General features: G+C 37.8%; 1 protein-coding gene across 3 annotated transcripts in view; it reads right to left on the bottom strand.

Annotated features, from left to right (window-relative positions):
• The window catches only part of ZNF106 (zinc finger protein 106), a 31,327-nt gene that overhangs the window by 7,661 nt on the left and 1,466 nt on the right, over positions 1-22,200 (bottom strand). For 2 of the 3 annotated variants that reach the window (XM_065754775.1, XM_065754777.1), the window contains exons 3-13: positions 17,150-17,235; positions 16,381-16,442; positions 10,831-11,025; positions 6,631-8,679; positions 5,038-5,659; positions 4,206-4,275; positions 3,088-3,242; positions 2,935-2,995; positions 2,287-2,616; positions 738-1,515; positions 316-371 (exon numbers count right to left, since the gene is read on the bottom strand). In XM_065754775.1, coding sequence (XP_065610847.1) covers positions 316-371; positions 738-1,515; positions 2,287-2,616; positions 2,935-2,995; positions 3,088-3,242; positions 4,206-4,275; positions 5,038-5,659; positions 6,631-8,679; positions 10,831-11,025; positions 16,381-16,442; positions 17,150-17,203 — 4,432 coding nt within the window. In that variant the 5' untranslated portion in view covers positions 17,204-17,235. The remainder of the gene's footprint in view (positions 1-315; positions 372-737; positions 1,516-2,286; positions 2,617-2,934; positions 2,996-3,087; positions 3,243-4,205; positions 4,276-5,037; positions 5,660-6,630; positions 8,680-10,830; positions 11,026-16,380; positions 16,443-17,149; positions 17,236-22,200) is intronic. The other variant, XM_065754776.1, reaches the window with a different exon arrangement.

Raw genomic sequence — 22,200 nt, 5'->3', positions numbered from 1 at the left:
TATAAAATGCCTGAAAGATCTTGATATATCAAGTCCAGAAAAATCTTTAAAATAGCAAAAGAACTATATTATTGTCTGTCACACAGTCCCATGGAGACTGTAGAAGAACTGTTAATGTGGGATGGGGTGACGAGGGCTCAAGGCACAGAGCTCTCAGTGAGGGACAAGGTAAGTGAGTATGCTTCACTTCTTATACTTTAAAGCAAACTTTTTTTTTTAATCTTCAGAGCTAAATTCCTCTGGCAGCAGTTTAAACTACACCTGACTCCAATTCTTGCAATGTATCATACAAGAGAAACAGATTAAAAGATATACCTGATGAGTTCTTTGATCCTCTTAGTGATGATATAGAAGTCTGTATCTCAGCCACACTGTAACAGAAATAAGGGTAGCAAGATTGGATTCAGCTTGCTCATTTTCACATCAGTTATTGATAAGTAGCATTCCAGAATACAAGACTCTTCACTAAGCAGAAACAGTTTAAGATCAAAAATATTTTCCATGCAGTAGGGCCGTGTCCTAGTTCTTAGAGGGTCTGGCACATAACAACGCATGTTTGTTAGCTGGATTAAAGAAGCAAATTCAATTTATGACACACAGTCAGACACATTTTCCCTCGATTTTAATTTCTGAACAAATTAAGAACTACTCATGTAAAACTTTCTAAACGGGAAAAAAATACATGTTATGAGCATTGTTCAATGCTTTTACTTTTAAGAGATCTACAATAATCTCACCTTCTTTTCATACCATCCCTATAACTTGTGCCAATCTCACTGGTAGAGCTCACTTCATCATAACCCGAGCAAGATGCCTCTAAGATTGCTTGGTCCACAGCACTGCATGACTCCCTCTTTGATGGGCTGTCTGGTTTCTCATCTCCTGACTCCGATGAACCAATGTCAACCACTTCGCACTGGGGCGTTGCGACTTCCACTAGTTCCAGAGAAGCATCACTATCATTCTCATCTTTGTTTCTAGCTGCTTGAATAGCAACTCCATCTTCCTGTTTTTGAGGAGTGGATGTAGTAACTTTTTCTCCTTTAGGAACTTTTCCACTCTTGACCTTCCTGGTAGGCTTACAGTCAATTACATCTTGTTCTGTGTCACTGTTCTCTGGCACATGAGCTGCCCTCAGCGTTTTCTTTTTCCTTAACTTTCTTCTCCTTCTGTTCCCCTTTTCTGCTGGGATTAGGGCATTTGCTGTTTGTTGTTCACATGGTTCTGCTGATAATTTGGGAGTTTTATCCACTGGTGTTTCTAGAAGGACAGAACTATTTGGAAGAAAGGTTCTACACTGATCCAGTAAAAAGCTTTCAGCCTCTGTACCATTTGCTTCTCTTTTGCTGAAAGTAGACAGTGAATGAGAAGGATTCTCCAAAAGCCCAGCCTTTCCCCTGTCCACAGCAGGCTTGTGAATTTCTTGATTAGCATGTTGGAAAGAAGCTATCAGCTCTGATAGGGATATGGTTGCAGAGATAACCGGATACACTGATGTTTTTTGGGTGATCTCTTCTGAAGAAAAGAGACAAGTGTTATATTTGGTATTTAAAGCTATTTATATTTATGCAAGTTGCTTTCCCTGCAACTTTTTGTGTACGTTTAAATGTGCACGTAAAGTACTGTAATATAATGGAAAGCACAGCAATGACTGTGTAGTAGCAAAGTCTTAGGGTGCAGTAAGTGAAGATATACTGAAATGCAGCAGCCATGGACACAGAAAAAAAGGAAAGAATCAGCTTACCTCTGGAAGGCCTCAGGTATGCAAGGATCTCCAGCAAGATATTCTTGCCCCCACTGCCAACCCTTAAATGAGATCTGGGAAGGGGTGAAGCCAGGATCTAACCCTTTCAGTCACTCAGGTGCATTGCTTGCACCTGAATTCCCTCTCATTGGCCCTTGCAGATCTGCTCTTCCAGTCAGCTATTAAGCCTTTAAAAAATACCACTGGGAAATAAAAGGTTTACTTGCATACAAGTTCGCAAGGGGGCAAAAGATTCAAATTTCTGGATGACTGGATGCTTTTGTACTTCTGAGAAAAAATCTTTGGTGAATCCTACAATGATGCTGCTACCCTTTGCCATGTGTTCCCTTACTTGTAGTCATTGCTGTGGAAGACCAGTATTAATCAACACAAACCTAATGTACCTCAGCTGCTCAACGGGAGTTCACCCCTGCAGAACAGCCTGGAGGTTTGACACCCAACTTGCATGCTTCTACAGAAAAAAAGTATTCCTTGCATTTTTTTTAAAGCTATTTCTTAAAACAAAGAAGAGCTACACATACCATCCTTCTGTGCCACTGTTTCTGTTCGTGAAGCACATAGAGAGCTCTGGAGTATGGTATTTACATTTTCTTCTGAGGCTTTTGGAGACACAGGTTCTCGTTTGATTGGCACTGAGGAGATTGGAGGAGTGGTGAATGTGATGCCAGAATGGAATGGTGTTGATGTGTTTACAGAAGTTCCCAGCGGAGGTACAGGAGACAAAGTGTCCAAAAGAGGCAAGAATGAGCCTGCAGGAAGCAAATCAGCTGACATCTGAGATTTGCTATTTCCTCTCTCACTTGAGATGCTACTGGGAAGTTGCTCTGACAGTTCATTCGGTTCATATGTCTCTAACGGTAAAAGAGGAGAGGAAAAACAAAGTAACAAATGAACAAAAATACATTCATACTTTACAGATTTTCAACAAAAGTCAGTAGTACCAACAGGTGATTTCTGGCAGATAGAAAAGGAAAAGAAAAATTTGTAAGAAAGCCAGTAGATGCAGCACTACCAAAGACAAGAGATTACACCTGAGCAATAAGGACTTCACTGTGAGAAGTCTTACAGTTTTGTTCCACTTTTTATATGAGTGCAATTTTTACAAGACACTTATTTCAAAGAATATATGAGTCAGTATTTCACTGAAATTGTTTCACAGTATCTCATACCTTGCAGCCCTTGCAAGATCTGGATTCTCTGACTTCTCAGCGCACTCATTTCCATGGTTATCTGCAAAACAGGAGTTTTTAATTACTTCTAATAATGGTAGTTTCTCAGGATGCTAACTTCTAATTCTGCCAGTCTCAAAAGTCTGCTGTTACCTGTTGCTTTAACACAAGAAACCGTTGAACCTCAACATACGCAGCCTGCAGGGCAGCTCTAGCCTGCAAGAGACTGTTGTCCACGTTATGCAGGGACTTGCTCAATTCCTCTTCCCTCAATGAAATAGCCAACAATTGGTCTACTTGAGAACGTTCTGAAAAAAAAAAACACCACATAATTTGGCAAATAATGGTACTTGGCAACACATTACAATGCATGGCAATTGTATCAATAAATATAATCACTTTCAAACACATAAACATGAGTTAGGTCAAGCATTAATAGTTTTACAAGAGACAAGTGCATGTATGCACAGGAACAGTCATATATTACATAGAAGAACAAAGTCAATAATTTCTCTTTAAATTATCTCAACTTTGACTCTAGTAACCTTTTTTTTAAATCATTGTTTTGCCAGCACTGAACAGAAAGTCATCCTCTTCCACAAAGATCTCGTCTAAGTATATATGCACAAAAAGTAGAAATGCATACTTTTCATTAATGCAATCAAAAAGGCAAAGACAAAATTTAAACTAAACGTGATTTAAATTATTCAGCTAATCCAGAGGTCAAGAAAAGGTACGTTAAGACAAAAAGAGCTCTATGATAAAATCATTTACTATTCAAGATAGTATTTGGGCTGTGAGAACTCGTGTTTGCAACCTCCTGACAATCTACAAGCACTGTTTTCAGTAAATATCCTTTATAGAGGTCCTCTGGCATTACAGAGATGCTCCAAGTCAATCGAGTTTCAATTTGTGTACTGGTCAGCTTTATTCAAGTTAGTTTCCTTTAATAGATTTACTACAATTATATGATGATAGAACAATGTAATGAAAAAAAAAAAAAATCCTTCCATGTATTGTATTTTACTAGTCACCTGGAAGCCAGGATTCCAAACAAGGATGGAAAGAGAAGGGACCTAACTGCATCTCATCGTTCTATCTCTAATTTTATATGCCTTACAGACCTGACAGGGGTCCATTCTATGACCCTGAGCAAGGGCAAAGACACACCAATGTAACGCTAAAAAAACCTGCCACTTCAGCCAAGTCAGAATACTACTAAGTATTTACAATCTCTATCCTACACACACACACTTATAACAGTCACTCACCTTTTTTACCTTTGATTTTTCTTCTTTTATTCTTTCTTTCCAGACTAGGGATTTCAGGAGAAGATCCTTCCTACAAGTAAGATCCCTTATTAACAAAAGATGCAATAGCAATTTTGTCTAAATCAAGAAGGAATACATCCACTTATCTCAAGAAACATCACTTCTAATCACAGGAAAGAAAATGTACAATTTTGCTCATTCTCCCTCTCTTCTTAAAAGCGAGAATAAAACAAAGTGAGTGCTCTGTTGTCATCTCAACTAAGATGAAATATTAAAGAAGCAGGCAGTCTTCTACATGCTTAGATGCTCAAGACCACACTTGGTTCACATTTTCCTCTTCAGAGATTTAGTTGACAATCTAAAGTATGAAATTAGTGAGGAATTAAAATTCTCATTAACTGCATTTAACAAATCCATTCAGATTAATTTGATCAGAAGCTTTGTTTTTTTGTATTAAACCTGAAACGTTTAAGAAAACAAACGTCTATTATAGTTTAACTTTCATTTCAGTTTTAGAACACCAAGATCCTCACTGCAACACTAACTACTATCATGGAAATATTTTAATGGTTTGTTTACTAGCATCGTATGTTTGTCACTAAATCAAAACTAAAAAGCATTTGTGGTTCCTACTAATAAGAATAGATTGAGCAGAAGTCGTGCTAAAAAGCAGAAATTGAAAATATTTTTAAATAAAATTAAGTCAAATAAGCCCATTAATGTACAAGGCAATAAAACAAAGAAGTCATCATCCTTACAGAGATGGTCACAATCACTGGCAGAGAAAATAACACTTCTAGTACAGCAAAACTGCACAAAATTGTATACTTACTCCTGTTGCTCTTCGTTTCTTTCCAATTCCTTGGCTGTCATTTTGCTCAGTACCTGAAGTGTAGCTACTGTCTGTAGCTGCATCTATGTTATTAGACACTGCAAGAAGTACATCACTTGTAGCCAGAGGATTTTCTTCTGAGTTTTCTAACACATTTTGTTTTTCAAGAAGAGGTGTTCTCTTATCTAGACTCTCTTGCTCTGCTTTTGTGAGGCCTGTGACCTCAGAAGAAGCCTGTAGGCTGTGTTTCCTTCCAGTGGTCTCAGTTCTTTCAGATATAAATGGTGACAAAGAAGGAGAAGAGGTCTCCTGTTTCAAGTCAGCTTCAACGTCAACACTCGCCTCATATCCAGATGTTATATCACATAAGTGTCTGGCTGTAACTATTTGCCTTTCCTCACATTCTTTTGCTTTGGGCTGTTCACTAAGAAAGCTGTAAGCAGAAGGGTGTCTGTCTGCAACAACACTGCTTTCAGAAAAGCTACGTTTTCTGGCTGACCCAGGCACTGCTAAGGAAATCCCTTCCCACTGGAATCCTTCCAGAGTAGACAGATCAGATTCTTCACTGAGTTCTAGGCTCTCTTGATCATTTTGAACGAGAGGTACCATTTCTATACCAAACCTTTAACAAGATAAAAAGAAAAAGAAATACACATGTAACAAACAATCTGAATCTAAAAAAATAAAATAAGACATACAATTTACTAGCTGCACGTTACTGTTTGAAAAGATTAGTAACTCATTCAACTGATATTCTATAGCTTCTGTCTCATGTAGCAAAGCAGTATCTTCTGTGTATCACAAAATTATATTTTGTTGCTAAGAACTGACAGGATAATTTCCAAATCATGAAAAAATCTTCATTAGTTTTTAGGGACTCTAAAAAATTTGAGTATCATCCAGAAGATCTGTTCATCACTCATGCAATGTTAAAAGTTGTTACCTTTGCTTCTCAGTGTCTTATAAATCTCAAATCTGAAGCAAATTTCAAACAGAAGTAAAACTGATCATTTTCAGAACTACCTGTAATCCAGTTTGGAGAAAGCAAAGATTACATATTTTCAAGAGGCTGCAAAAACTTTAGTCCCTATAAGAGGCTTAAAGAATGAAATATTTTACAGTCACTCTAAACACAAACTGCTTACTGCTTATCAGATTAAAACAGATCTAAAAGGGAACATTTATTCTGTTTGCAACAATGCAAGCATTTCTTGTAGTCCTGAGTACACGAAGTAATTGCAGCACTGCTGTACACATCTTCATCACGTTTTTACATACTTCCATTTACTAGAACCTGAAATGCAAGTGTGTTCCTAGTGTCATCTATCTCATAATGCTACATACTCAGGTATTAAGCAATTATTGTGAGCTGATCAGAATCCGTTCTGAGCGTCTTCTGTTACTTATTTGTGGACAGACTGGCACAGAAGCAAAGAACATCAAAGTACCTGTACATGCAAAAAGATGGTTGAATCAAAATGCTTCATTATAAAATCTTCTATTTAGCATTCTGAAATTCAGCCAGGATTTGAGGGGAAAACAGCCCTCTCCCTTAAACAAACATGCACAAAGTTACACTTGAAAGCTACCAACCTTGGTAAACCTTTGCCAAGTTCCTGTTTCTTCTTGGATACCTGCTGGATGACTTGATCCCAGTTTACATTTCGCCGAGAAGCACTAAGAATCTGCCTGAGGGTGGGTTTAAGCCCCGACTCTTTCTCAGTGTCACTTCTCCGATGGCCACTCACATTCCGAATGCGCCGTGCATTATTGAGATTGGGCTCTGGAAGATGTATTCCCACTTTGCTCTTCAAACTAATGTGCCGTGTCAGGTCTCTTTGCAAAGAGGCAGGGAGGCCAAGTTTACTTAAATCAGGAAGAAGGAGCCCTAGGGATTGACTTCCTCCTTTCTGCAGCTCATGATCTGAATGATTTTCAAAACCTTCCATTTCAAAGTGATCGCGTGACTTGACATGCTCTTCATTCACTTCTCTTTCCTGCAAGGAGGTTTTCAAACCCATGTTCAAATGGTCCTGACTGTTTGATGGAGAGACTGTGGATTCCATCTGAAATACAGGATCTTTCAGATCAGCAGATGCAACGCTTGAAGAAGATTGCTTTTCATCAACATCCTTTTCAGAGGTAGTAATTTTACCTTCTGGAGTGTCACAGGGTAAACAAGAACTAACAGAAGGACTCAGTTTTTCACCTCTTATTTCTACCTTCTCACTTCCTGTTAACTCATCGTCACACATATCTTCTAATGAATCCAGTCTGAACTTGTTTTTTGGTGATGCTTTCCCAGTTTCTTCCATATTCTGATCACTTGTACTCTTGCAAGAGATCAAGGGAGCATTTTGTAAGGAATGGTTGGACTGAACATCTTTGGGTTTTTGTTCTGCTTCACCCAAGTTATTAACAGGCTCCCCAGGATTACTGCTAAGTGTGTCTTGATTGTTGCCTTGTAAGTTACCAGAACATGCACCATGCGGCTTTGATGAATAAGGCGGCGAACTGTTAGCTTCCAGATTCAGTGCTTTCAAATGGTTCTGCTCTTTGCTACTAGGTGAGGATAACAGCGACTTGACATTTTTTAATAGACTCTGTGTGTCTTGCTTTGAGGTAAACAACTTCATTTCTGCAATATTTAGAAGAGGAGATTTCAGCAATGGCATCCTGCTGCTTCTGCCATCATCTTTGTCAGGCTTTTCATCACTAGAATCAGGGTAATCTAGGGTTACATTAGAATGGGGAGATGCTTCCAATTTCTTAATTTTTTGGAGGTTTGCAATGGCTTCACAAGTTTTTCCTTTTACTGAAATATCCATTTTATCTGTAGCTTTAGAAACATCTTCAAACCATGACTGTTGCTCTGTAGATTTCTGGGATGGGTAGGGAGTCCAGCGACGTATTTTATCTCTAGAAGGGCTCCCAGTTTTTCTTGAAGCTTTGCTTTCTGGTTGCTTGGAAGTAGCAAAATCCAGTGCTCCCTCAGAAGGAAGTTTATCACTAGTAAAATCAAATGAGTCACTCCTATTATTTCGATCTCTGTACGGAAGAACACCAATGATGTTTTTCTCCTGCCACTGCCACATATATCTTTCCTTGTTATATTTAGCTGGTTCTAACGAATATGTATCTGCAGGGCTCCCAAAATTCCAGCTATTTGCACCATGAGAACTAGACTTCCAGTTTACTCCATAACTCTTGCAACACCAGCTGGAAAAATTACCTGTTTCTTCTGTGTGCCAAGTAGAATTCCTCCCCCTGGCACTGTGATGCCAACTTGATGCTCCTCCTCCTCCTCGCCCATTTGGATGCCAAACCATTCCAGAATTCCCATAGTTACGCCAACTTGAAGAGTTTCCTGAAACATCTGGGTGCCACCCAGAGCGTCCCCTTGGGCCACCTGGATGCCTATTTACAATAAGGTTCCTCTGGGAGTGTGAAAATTTGCCTTGTCTAGAATTAATATAATCATCCTTTTCCCATTTCCAGTCCCTCTGTGATGCATTATGACGATGCCATGATGACTGATCATAAGCTTCTCTTTCTTTGTATGTAGCTCTTTCTTCTCGCCTTCTCTGTGATCTCCTATCATCACATTCTGTTTCTTGGTTTGCATAGCATGGTTCAACTTGCCTACAAAACAATTCAGAAAAAAATAAATTCTGATGCTATTTCACTGAAGTCCAACAGAATACAACTCCCATCCATTTACCTTGCACTAAGAAGAAAATGTTTAATTTAAGAAGAAAAGGAAACAACTTACTTTTAGCAACTTTATTGTTCAAGGTTCTGCAGTGGTTGACTTTCAACTCTAGTGTTGTGCCTTCACTTAAACCTTGCATTTCAAATTTACTCTTACAAAAACAGCTGATATGATGAAAGGATAGCTCAAGAAGAGCTGTCAAAATTATTTTTGTTGTACATTCTTTGCAATTTGAGGAATCTTGATAGGAAAAAAAACTAATGAGTAGTCTATTTTTTTCCTGAAGACTACTCTGCTGGTACTAGACAGCATAACTAGAGTGAATTTATACAAAACAGTAGGAAAAATAGAAACTACTGAGAAAAGCAGTTATTCTACTTAAAAAACAACTGAGATAATGTCTCCATTTATAAAGCTTATGTTAAAACGCAGATATAGAACACTCACAAAAACTATTTTGTCTTGTTTTAAACAACAAACCAAATGACCACAGCATGCAATGGCAAATCTGTGAGAGCCTCCCAGAAGCACTATCTACTGCCCTTTGGATAATACTTGTGCTTGGCAGTCTGTCCAAAACACGTGGTAAATTATCACATGTACATTTAAAGATAAATGCTATCTTAACACTGGCAGCTATTCCCAGGATCAGCACCCTAAATATATTAAGTATTCATTCTACCAAATGAAGAGTGCTTAATAAAAGTTTTTATTTCCAAAAGCTGATTACAGAAATACACGCATTCCAAGTTCCTGGACAACCAAGATGGGAAGCTACTCTCATACTACTCTCTGCTAAAAAACAACAATTGATATGAGAAAATTGAAATGTATACTGTACCACCTTTTAAGATTTCAGAACATTTCAGTTTTGCTAAAACATGCACAAATAATTAATGTCTAGTGAGAAATGGGCTAGTGTATAAGCTATGAGCTTTAAGACAAGAAATCAAATAAATGATGTTTCGGTGATACCTTTAGTTCTAGGAGCTGACTCAACTAGACTATGACCTAATGGAAAAAGTTTTGCTGTAACTTTACCCGTGTAATTTTTTTTCTCCAAGTTCATATCCAACAGAAAGATTTTATAAGATTTTACTTGTCTCAGAATAGCACTGTACTAACAGCACTTTCACCGCAGAACGAAGAAAAATGACTTTGATACTACCTACATCAACTACTATGAAAACTTGATAACCATACAGAACAGAGACATACTCGTTGCTGAAATGGATTCAAAACTAAACAATAACTCCATCTGTGCATTTTAAGGTACTAATTGAATTTTCCAGTAGCAAGCAAGAGCTTCTTTCAAAAATCATGTGGCCCTTTAATAACACTGTCATGCTGTAAACGTACTGAAACAATAAATTCCCAATTGGAACATCACATTAGCAATGCATACTTGCAGAGTCACATGCAAGATAAACAGCAGCACTTGCTACTCTCCACAACCTTCTATTTCACAGTGAGTCACAGGAATTATCTTTAGCTGATGATAAGCAGCAAGATAAAACAAGTAAGAAACTTCATTCATGGATTATGGGATTTTAGTGTAGCATTAACAGAACAATCCAATTCAATTGAAAAATAGACAGATCAAAGGTTTTAAACAAAGCATGTTCACCAACAGTTCTGAAGAGGCTGGATTCCTGCAGAACCATCCTCCCATCACACTAAAAACAATAACAGCACTACTATCACATTTATTTAACCCTTCAATTAAAATAAATATCACGTGTTAAAATAACAGTGTTAGGACTCTCAAAGCACAAGATTTCATGTTAGAGACTTGAATGCTACAGCACAACTGTTTGTTGGTTTTTGTTTTCTAAATCTAGAATGGAGAATAGCTGTAATTCCCTACAAATAGCAGACCAACAGAACACATACACTTAGTAGAATCATGATTGCACATTCAAAACCACTGTCTCCACTTAATTCTCCTGGACTGTTTTTGTAACAAGCATACTGACTGCATACAGCTTACAGTTCATGAGCACCCAGTCCTTAGGAGTAAGTTACAACTGTGCTAAAACAGACTTACAATGTTACAACTAAGAGAAGAAAGGAAAACTCACCGGTTCTGTTCCTTCCTTTGTTTGATTAGTTGAATGAGTTCTTTGTCAAGGTATTCTTCTTCTGCCTCCTCTTTCTCCTCCGCTTTATCATGGGCGTCAACATTGTCTTTGTGTACCTGGCTGGAGATGTGCTTGGCATATGCTGACAAGCCCACCAATGTCACCCTGCACACCTGGCACTCGTGGTTGCTGTCCCTAGGAAGAGAGGCAGAGGGTGGGCTTTCGGTTCTGCCAACAGGCATGGTGGATTATCTCTGTTCTTACTTTGTTTCCTCTGAACGTGCTTGTCTTTAGCCGATTGCTTGTGTTCTAGGCTACCAGTTTTTGCTCGGTATGTTTAAATTACTTGAATTCTCTGTCTTTTTTCATTCAACGTCAGGTTTTTTTGGATGGTAAGATTTTAGATTTTTTTCCAACAATCAAGAGGTAGAAGACTTGGTAATAGAGCTGTGCTAAACAGGAGGAGGAATTCGTCTTGAATTGTTGTACTCAAAATCTTTTCAGAGGAAACATAGTGAGCGAGGAGGCAGAATGGAAGGCTTACAGAGCTAGCAGGAGCTGCTCTGAAGCCCTTCCATGGTGCCAGCTGCACTGGGGAAGCCTGGTGACAGCTTCTACATTTAATCTTTGCCTTGAGCCTTCCCCCAGTGAAATTTAGAAAAGGGAGGAGGCAGTACATGGATACAGCCAATCCTACTACAGCACAACCTAAACTGGGACAGCTGAGACTGCTGCCTGGAATCTGAAGACTCCACAGCACAGCAAGCAACGGGAGGGTGTCTTCAGTTCACTGTACTTTATTTGGTTCAAATGTGCATGAGATCTGCTTTCCACTTTAGAGGACATATCTTAAAAAATACAGTAATTATTTCAGCTGGAGGAAGCTGACAGCTGTGGCAGACAAATGGTTTCACTCATGTTTCAGTGAATTCTGGACTAAGGTTACAATTATTTTCCTCTATTAAAAAAAAAAAAGTATTTCTAAAAATACCTTATTTGTTCTCCCGAGAAATTCAACATAAACTCCAAAGAAAATAGGAATTTAATAATAACTGGTGAACATACTTTCCTTGTTTAGGTTAAAAAAACAACAACAACACCACAATGTGAGTAAGTATAGTCCGCTGCAAATAATTCAGCTGGAACAAGTCAGCACTCACTGCCTGCCTCCACAATGCTTCCTACTACTCTGGCATTTAATTAATACAAGCAAATCTACCTATCTGCATGGCACACTTGAGACTGAAGTCTTTTAACAGTAGCACTATTTTGCCAAGAAATTGGGATCCATAAAGGAAAAGGTCAAACATGAATCCTCAGTTCTTAGCAAAAAAGTTAGAAGTAAAATGAGAAACAGATCACAAGATGCACCTTCACTCAAAATACTAAGCCAGCATCCTTAAGCAGGGTGCTTAATGGAGTGTCAGCAGCAAACTACTGAAAACAATGTTTTATTTTTTCTAGAAACGTGTTTTTCTTCCTAACATAGTTGAAAAATCTAACCAATTAAGTCATCTAGGCACAGTCACAGGGGGTTAAGTAGACTAATTCATAAAAATTACACTCTTCATATTTCATTTCAGGTGAAATATTTGGATAAATATCATTTATGAAGTAAGTAGCTTACAAATACAGTCCGTGTTTTCTGGAGAAGGATGTACTTCATTTTGCTCACTTTACACTCTCTAATAAGCAGTCAAAACATCGATTATGTATATATGCACACAGTCTTATATTAACCCCATATATATTAACAAAATACAACCAGTGAATTTTACTAATGCACTGGAAGAACACTCTTCTCACCCACAAACGGCCCAACTATTTGTCCTAAGGCAAACTGTAGACAGAAGCATCTTGCTGAAAAAGGTCCTGTGTCTCTATAACATCACATTTACATGACAAGGACACTTCAGTAAGAAACACACCTCAGGGATACTAATTACATTTTAGTGAACATTCCAAATACTTCATAAGACCATTTCTATCCTCACACAGTCAGTGTGTAAGCGAGAAGGATAGAAATTCTAAATGTACATAACATTTCCACTGAATTCAGACGGCCAACAAGTTCATAGCTGGGCTACAGTCAAAGTTGCTTCAATCACAGGTAATTCTGTGTGGCTAGTTACTAAGCTGTGGCTCTGAGACAACTTGACAGGCCAGAAAGAAAAGACCCAAGTAGGTAAGGATTAGAATGCTGTTCTGCTGTTAATTTGTAGGAACCTAGAGGAAAAGAAACAAAACCAAAATACCTCACACTTCCTTCCCTACATGAACAACAACTTAAATTAAAGATGAATTGCCTGGCAGCGTGAATGGTTATGCTAAAAGGGTATTTGATTTCTATCACCTCTTTCACTAACCTATTCCCACTATCATCAGCTAGAATTAGACATGCTCCCACCATATGTACATTTCCCTAACTTACAACTCAGGGCTTCAGTTCACCTGAAACACCAAACAGCCTCAGTTCTTTAACAAAGAGGACAAAAGCAGTTTGAAATAAACGAAAAAAAGTATATTCTCAGTAAGACAGCATCCAAGAGCTTTATTTTCTGAATGCATATTTCAGATGGCAGACTGTCCCTCATACAAAAGTATAATTTTAAATTACAAAAATAAAGCCCACTAAAGCTTTCTATTTGATGTCCAATTCCCATAAGGTATCACGGGAAAAAAGAGCCTTGAAGTTCAAGAAAGCTGTTCTAGTCCTTGAGTTAACAAATTAAATTTAAAAGAAGAAAAGTACAAACCAATATTCACATCTCATTCATCTCCTCTGCCTTTTAGATAGGAAGCCTGGAACAACTTCTAACTGGGTATTAAATGTGAAGGTAATAACTGTTGATATAATATTATTTTAATGATATAATCTTACGTCACACTATTCAAACTCCCTTATGAGGGTGTTACTTGCATTTCACATTTTCAACTTGGAGCACACCTTGCTTTACAATGCTTGCTTTAAAAAACTCCTAAAAGACTTCTACTAAACTGAAATGAAAGGAAGGAGGAAAAGGGGAGAGAACAAGGCCGTTACTGCAGAGTAAAAAGTGAAGTCCATAAATTCTTTTTGAGAACAAATCTATGCATTCTTCTAAAATAAGTGATGTTAAATTAATATTACCTTTTATTTCTACCTTGAAAAAATAATACTGATTAAAACTAAGTTTAATTTAATTTCAGTCTCAAGGAAATAGGAAGCTGAGAATTGTCAGACCACTGGCAGGCTACTATGGACTTCTATAATATGTGATTTCTAAAAAGTTATGTTACCTGTAAGAGTCATAAATTAGAAAATTAGTGATGAAGAACGCAAGAAATAAGATGCTCAAATGCATTACATTTTAAGCTCGTCACTTTTCTGTCCTTGTAGCCACTCTAATCTCAGAATCACTACCAGAAGGTCTAGAATAGAAATGCTCCATAAGTTAGCTGACCAGGAGCTCTAAATAAACTTCTAGTGCTGAGGGCATTCTGGTTTCTGAGCAACCCCTTCCCAGCTGTTCAGTAGCAGAACAAATTCTTTTCACTCTCAGCAGACAGATATCAAATACTATGATGTGCTTGATCCCAGGCACGTTTTCAGAACGTTCCTAGCTGACAAAGCCAGTTGTGTGGGGCATAGTAGAGATGAAAGCAGGATGACCCAGAGTTTTTATTATTATAAGTAAAAAATAAGTAGCAGAACTTATAGAAAAAAAAAGCCACAAAAAAAAAGTCTGAGCAAGGGATGGCAACTGCAGCAAATATATAAATATATATATACACATACATACACACAGTGGAAAGTGAGGATTTTTTTTTAAATGTGCTTCATCTTTATTCCAAAGAAATTTTTATTTGAAAAAAGAAACAGCCACTCTCATGCATTTTCTCAACGTGACACAATAAAAATTGAAGCCTTGGACAAATTAATCAAATATCAGATGGAAGTAGAAATTGGTCAACAGAGGTTATTTACTGCCAGTTAATATGTGGTTCAAGGCAAGCAGTATCTTTTCACTTATACAGCACAGAATTTATAAAGTAGTAGGCACAGTAGAGCTTAAGCCCTAGCTGCAGTTTTGGCTCAAAGACAACACAACAGAAACTCACTGCAGACTATAAAACAGGTTAGAAGTAGAATGACTTGCAATGCATTCAGTGTACTAGAGTAAGAGCTTTTTTTTTTTTTTTTAATTTTATTGCGACTGTTGTTAGCAGACATTACTCATACGGGCATAAAATACAGGCAAACTCATTCTAAAGATTCTCCAGAGGACTTATATTAGAAACATTAGGTTGCCATTTTAGACAAAACCACAGCAGTAATTTACAATTGTACGCAACATAAAATACTCTGCAGCTGACACAAGCAAACATATTTAGCTGAAGCATGTATGTAATGCAATCCTGCACTCAAACATGGACACTTTTTGCAGTTACATATATGCTTTGCATATAAAAATATAACTTAAGAAAAATAAATTTCTCAGTTTCTCTAGTCTTGAAGCATTATAAAACAAGGCAGTTTAAGAGTTTAATTAGAATTTAGAATTCTAAACTGCCAAAAATTTAACATTAGAATTAGAGCATTAGAATCAGAACCTTAGTTTCAGTGTGTCTGTGTTCGATATTTAAACTTCTTGTATTTTGTATTTTAAAAAAAGAGGCCTGGCACCATAGTGACTGCTCTCCTTCTACAACAGGAAAAAAAAAAACAAGAATAAAAGCTACATTAACTGAGAACTAATATGCAAACAGAAGCTGCCTACCAGTTATCTTCTGTGGATGTGACACAGATGTCCTAATAAAACTGATCTCCCACACTTTGGAGTTGAAAGAAAATACCTTCTTAGTCCTTTAGAAGTTGCTTACACAGATGTGAAATTTTCATATGAAGTTTGTGGTACAAGATGACTACAAACTAGTTAAGTATTTAAGTATAGACATCTGATCTCTCTACCCACCTCAAAGGCCATACAAAATAAAAGAATTTGCAAGTGCACTCTGATTGCATCCGGTTTCCATATTATCAGGATGGTATTTGAATACCCCCGATCTCCTTCCGCTTTCCAGAGATTATAATTAAAGCCACGGAAACCATCATCCACCTTGGTTAGCTCCCACAACCAAACAACTGGACCAAAGAGGCAGAGGACAAGGCTGACGCTCCAGTACAGGTGCAGCCCTACATCCAAGATGTCAGATTTCCCACAGAGGTTGAAAAGGTTAATAACTGAAAACTCAGATTATTAAAAAAAAAAGTTTGTAATTCTACCACAGATAGAATTCCAGTGCTTCCAGGAAACCAAACAGAAAGCTGCCAAGAACTAAAAAACACTTTTTATTTTATCTTTCATTTTATTTTTCCACATCAACTGTTCCAGTTAACAAGACTCCTGAGTTTTAGGTAGTCAGTGAACATGGCATTGCCAGCTTTATCACAAACCATGCCCAAAATAAACTGCAATTTCAAAAAAAATTGTTTGAGAAATAGTACATTAATTGTCCTTGAGAATAACAAACTGCACAGAGAGGCAAGATTCACTATGGTTCTCATACCTTCCTTTCAGGTTTTCAAGTTCTCTGTGGTGAAGCATGCTCCTTATGTGTTCTTCCATTTCCTTCAAAACAGAGAGAAAAGTAGAATTGGTCATAAAAAGAAAGCAAGCAGTTCCAAAGATTTCACATTCTCTTGGCTTTTGAGCAGAAATACTTGGAAATTTTCAAAGAATAGGCACTAATCATTATCCTCCTCCATCCTTGAATTCATATCTGCAAAGGGAAAGCAATTGCTCCAACCCTCATGAGTTGTGTGAATTATTACACTGGAATTTGCACAATACTCTTGTGCCAGGTGGCTAAGTAAAATATTAAAATTAGAAAAAACTACTCTGTTTCAATGCAGGTTTTGCACAATATCCAGTAAACAGGAGACAGGCATTAATCAAAATACATGCTGTGCTGCATGATTACTCACTCATACAGAAACAAGATAGAAGTTCAACAGGGAAAAAAAACAAGTCTTTTGATGAATGGGGTTTTGAGCAGTTCACTGTGCTACCTTTATGCAACTACATATAAAAAAACCCTGAAATCCTAATAATTTTGGTATTTAGAATCAAGGATATTGTGTAGCTCATTTCAAGAAAGATGCTCTAAAGCACATGTAAATATACTATTTGGTTTGCAACAGATCTAGATTTTAGATCTTGTTTTTCTGAAAATAAGAAAAGTGTTCTCATAGATCTTACTGTTTTAAAATGGAAGTACTTCCCATATACATTTAATATTAGTTATGTTAGGTGTAAACTAAGTTTGAGTTACTTACCTTTTTTGAGCTGTATACAATGTGACACAGTATGCATTTTCGCTCTTGAACCATGCTTACTACTCCAGATAGATCTTATCCCATACCTGCAAGTAATTTAAGAAGAAACTTTCAGGATTTTTTTTCTTCATTAATCTATTATGGTAGGAAAGTTAAAAAAAAGAAAAAAGTTTCTATTCATGAAAACAACTGTTGTGCTCATTAAAGAGCTTTCCCATGCTGTTCTGAATAGTCCTCTAAAAAGCTGTTAATAAAAAAATAGCTTTCCCCTTCTTTCATTTTTTCTTTGTCCTTCAAGATACAGCACTCATTGTACAAAGACCCATAGGATTGCTCTCAGCTACTCAAGTCAGCTTAACAAAAACGTTGTGCTTTTTTTTTTTTTTTTTTATCTCCGCACAAAAAGGGAGTCCATTTCAAGCTTTGCTATTTTACGTCACTCATTTTCAGAGTTAATTTGGCTTACTTGGCAAAAGCCTTCAACAGCTCATCTGCCCAGTTTACACTATAGTAACCCAATTGTTCACCATCTACCTTCTGCTTCTGGGACACTGCATCCTGACAATCTGGTACTGAGTGAAGCTGTGAGCACAGTCGAGCAGGTCTTGTACTTCCACAGAGTCCAGTCTGCACAGAGTTAAAGCAGCTCAGACATTCAGTACTGTTGCACTAAAATAAGCAAGATTACAACCAAAATGTCGATTTTGGACAAATAACTCCTTTCCCCTGAATTTGAGAATACACTTAGTTAATGCATGCATCAGCATCGGTCCAGCATAAAGGGAATGCAACTGAGATAATCTTTAAGCCAACAAAGCAGTTTCCTCCCTAAATAAATTCATTACCATATCAAAACAAACCTGTTTAAAACACAAAAGCAGATTCAATCACTTTATGTTACTTACCCAGCATTCCAGGGGTGCCATTCTTGAAATTCTCAATGGTATTTAAACACACATTCTCTAGTTTTATCACATGGGTACCTGATGTACTGGAATCATTAGTAACAGCTATTCATTTTCACAAGCACCCACAATGGTACAAGACCATTCAGAACTTTTTTTCACATAAAGCATGCATGCAAAGTATGAATTTACTACTGAAAAGTTCCAGACAGCTTCTTTCTGAATGAAAATATGCTCTACTTCCCCAGTATTCTTCATTAACACTTCTTTGTCATTTAGTGGAACAAAATGACAAAGAACACACACCTAGGATCTTGCTTAGGATTACTCAAGTACCCATGGAATTCATTCCGCACAAGAAAAAGACAGCAACATGGGACCAAAACCAGGACAAACAGGCCAGTGAAGCACAGTGACTCACTGACACCAGTTTGCACATAACATCAAAAAGCTATCTTTCACATGGAGACCTAACATTACACCTGTTTTGACTAATTAAAATGTATAGTAACTATATACCATTACAGGAAGAGTTTTAGGCTAACTGCCCAATCAACAGTGCATTTCTTATGACAGTACTAAAAATACAAACAGAATTCAAATGCTATTGGATGACACCATGAAAAGTAAAGCTTTCACCTCCACAGAGAGAAGCTCTTGGAAGCAAGGGCTCAGAAGTAGTGTGATTTTGCAGATGAAATGAACATGCAATGGCTGGGAGAGGACCAAATCCACATTCTATTTTCAGATCACTTCTTGATTTAGCACCCATGCTGAGATGAACCACTTCCCTTCGTGCTTTGCCTTTCTCAAATTCTGCTAGAAAACCTAAGGCTCACTCCAATGAAGGACTAAAATTTCAAGTAAAAACTTTCATCAAGTACTTAAGAAATAAATAAATACATTCAAGGCTTTCTTTCTTTTACTTTGTAACACTAACAAGAACCAGACAGCATTTGAGCCATGTACTCAAGCAAAGCTGTTTGCCCCCATCATACACCAACCAATCTGTTCAATCACAACACCTGCAAACTGAGAAAGGAATTACCTCTCAGGGGACACCAAGAGGAAAATGAGTTAGTACAAAAATGAATAAAATAAAGTAGCAAGCAAAGATATGCTTTTTTTACATGGTAGTGTAAAGCCTTACCTCAACAGCAAAATGTAAAGCCTTTGAAGCAAACGAGGTGTTACACTAACTTCCTATTTTGTGGGAACGTTACCAATCAGTAGGAGATTTTGTTTGTTCTAAAGCAAGGGGATACATTTTACAACAGTGCCGTAAATACAGTTTGCCCACAGCTTGCACCTGCCCAGAGCCTAGAAACAGAATCCAGATTTAACTTCTGCAAGTCTGTTAGGTCTTGTGGAGAGCGTTTCTCTCAAGTATAAATAGCCTACAAAGAAAAGATGGCATTAGGCTACTTCCTGCTACAACATCCATTTGCCTACAGTTATTCATCCGCACCGGATAACATATATTAAAAATGTATGTCAAGGCTAAATCTGCTGCAGATCAGTGGCTAAGCAGTGACTATATAAAGCCACAAGCCATGGAGCAGGGAGGGCAGGCCAGCATGCCAGCTGCCCAGAACTTAGCAGAGGGGCCCATCTAAGAGCCCCTCTACACACTTTAGATAGCAGTGGATACTCTGCACTTGACAAAAATGGGAGCCTGGAAGTTCAGCACTGCAGAATGCTCTGCAGCAACACATTCCTCGGCCCCTCAGAAGGATGCTGTCCCATTGCCTCGGGCATCTCTCCTGCAGACATTGGTTGCAAAAACCTGGTTGAGCTGCATGACAGGAACACAGAAGAGCTGCTGCAGACACATTCAAAGGAGGAGTGACAGGATGGAAAGATACAGCTCACAACAAAGTCCCTCCTCCTATCAACCAACAAAAGGTTTCATGGAAAAGAAGTGCATGTAGGCCCTGGTAGGCACTTAAAAAAACACTGTTGGGTTAGGCCACATGTAGTTTGGTTATTGGAAAACTTATTGTGCTAATTTGCTGAGAGGCTTGGTCCTTGCAGGAAAATCTGGAGAATACCACAGCCACCTACTGAGACAAACCAATGCTACAAAGCAATCAAACTGAACAAACATTTATTAAAAAACAGTAAAATAGTGATTTTTCTTAGGGAAAAATGCATACAGTTAAAACCATTTCCCTGTATTACACGCTGCCACAAATACCAAAGCTCTTGTACCATCAGACTGCTGAACAAAACCAAGTAATTAACTGCCACAAAGACAGGCCTACACTCAAATTTCACCACCCCAGGCAGAAGGTATCTGAAATAAAACACCAACATTCAAAATCACCTTCCCTTCCCAGAATCACCACCCTTGAGCACAACCACACAGCAAATGTTCGAGCCATCCTGCCAAACAATCAACTACTCCGACAGTGAGCCAGAAGGAGATAAAAGTTATTGCATTGATCAAAGTCTACTAAGTTCCTGTTCAAGGCAATGGAGCTGACTTTACTAACTACCCTACAAAAGAACCACAGGAACTGTTTATATCCTGTCCCATGAGTAATGCTGGATTTTCACTATCTGTGGGGAAGGTACACTAGAGTTAAGGACACTGTAAAAAGACACCTTACACAAACAGACCAGCACATGCACAAGAACACCTGGCACAATGAGAGCCTTCATTAAAGACTAGTTTTATTTCAAGCAAGGTTACAAATAAACCACAGACCAAAATTATATACACCTTAAGTCACAATCAAACTGTGTCTTTCTGATTTCCTATAAGAAACGCTAATAGCTTCCTAATAACCAAACTAAGCTTTCCTTGCTATAAACTGAGATGGTAACACTTCCCAGAGAAAGTAAACAGCTTACTGCTATCTTACTTATGATAAGCTTTTTACACACTGGCAGATACAGGGATATACACTGCACTAATTTGAAAGAAAAGCTGTTCAGCACCACCATTGTACACCACCTTTTCAGAGATCTAACATGCACACACCTAGACAGTATTTTTAGACTTACACAAGCTCCATTTCTTTACATGTTTTCCTCAAACTCCATATTTTCTGATCCTATTAAAATTTCAGTTTCTCTTTCCAAATTGCCTAAACCACACTTAAAGAATTATGTTCAAAACTGCATAGAGCGCTCCAACTGAGCCCCCTATCAGCACTCCTTGGAGAAGTGCCTCAAACATTATTTGCTAAGGGCTGAAAAAAACTTTTATTAAGAAGCAACACAATGATCTATCCATGAGATCAGGGACAAACAGACTACATCAGATGTATCTGTGACTTCTCAAAGTCTGTTCTGATAATTCTGCAACACTTGGTAAGAGGTCTTTGATATAAAAGCCCTTATAAGCATGACAGAAAGAGGTACAAAACAAAGTGGCCAGTATTTCAGCAGCTTGTGTATTTTTTTCCCCTCATAGGTATTCCAGATCACAGTACCCTTGACTGGTATGTAAACTATGTCTCTGTCACAGACTGTAACAGGGGCTCAGAAAGCAAATCAAATCAGAGTGTTTCATATATCCATCTATTACAGTTCCAGAAGCAGATAACTGGCCTTGGCAAAAGAACTCAGACTCCATAAGTAATTCCATAAGTAACTCCATACAGAGCCCATGTACTATGTACTCAGATGCCCTAAGATCTGTTCAATAGAGATCACACTAGAAAGCATTTATCAGCCACTGGGCTTTTTCTATTAATAGTCACCACAGAGTATTCAGAATCACTGAAGAGTGATTTGAGGCACTCAAACCACAGTAGTCAGGTCACTCAACAGACAACAGAGCATTGATGCCAAGCAAATTCAAGTCAAAGATCCCAAACATTAGGCTAGTAGGCTTCTGTTTGAATTATCACACCTGTGTAACACAGGCATTTCATCCCAGCACTGAGTAACAGGGCTTCCATTAATTTGGAATCAAAATGTAAAATAGCCTAGGACCGGATGAGAAAAATTAATTACCCAGCAAATTAGAAATATTAAAAAAAAAAAAGTAAGTATAATACATTCACTTGTTTTCATATCATCAGCTTGAATCAGGTAACATGTCAAAACGTAGGATACCATCTGCTGGCAGAGTTCACAAAACACAACTGTCAGGTGTTAAAAATAATGTTATCAATCTAAATTTGACTCAAGATA

This window comes from Cyrtonyx montezumae, unplaced genomic scaffold (assembly GCF_038088225.1).
Source record: "Cyrtonyx montezumae isolate F1298 unplaced genomic scaffold, pur_monq_1.0 scaffold_10, whole genome shotgun sequence".
Classification (NCBI taxonomy): Eukaryota; Metazoa; Chordata; class Aves; order Galliformes; family Odontophoridae; genus Cyrtonyx; species Cyrtonyx montezumae.
This window is presented reverse-complemented; position numbering and strand designations above follow the sequence as displayed.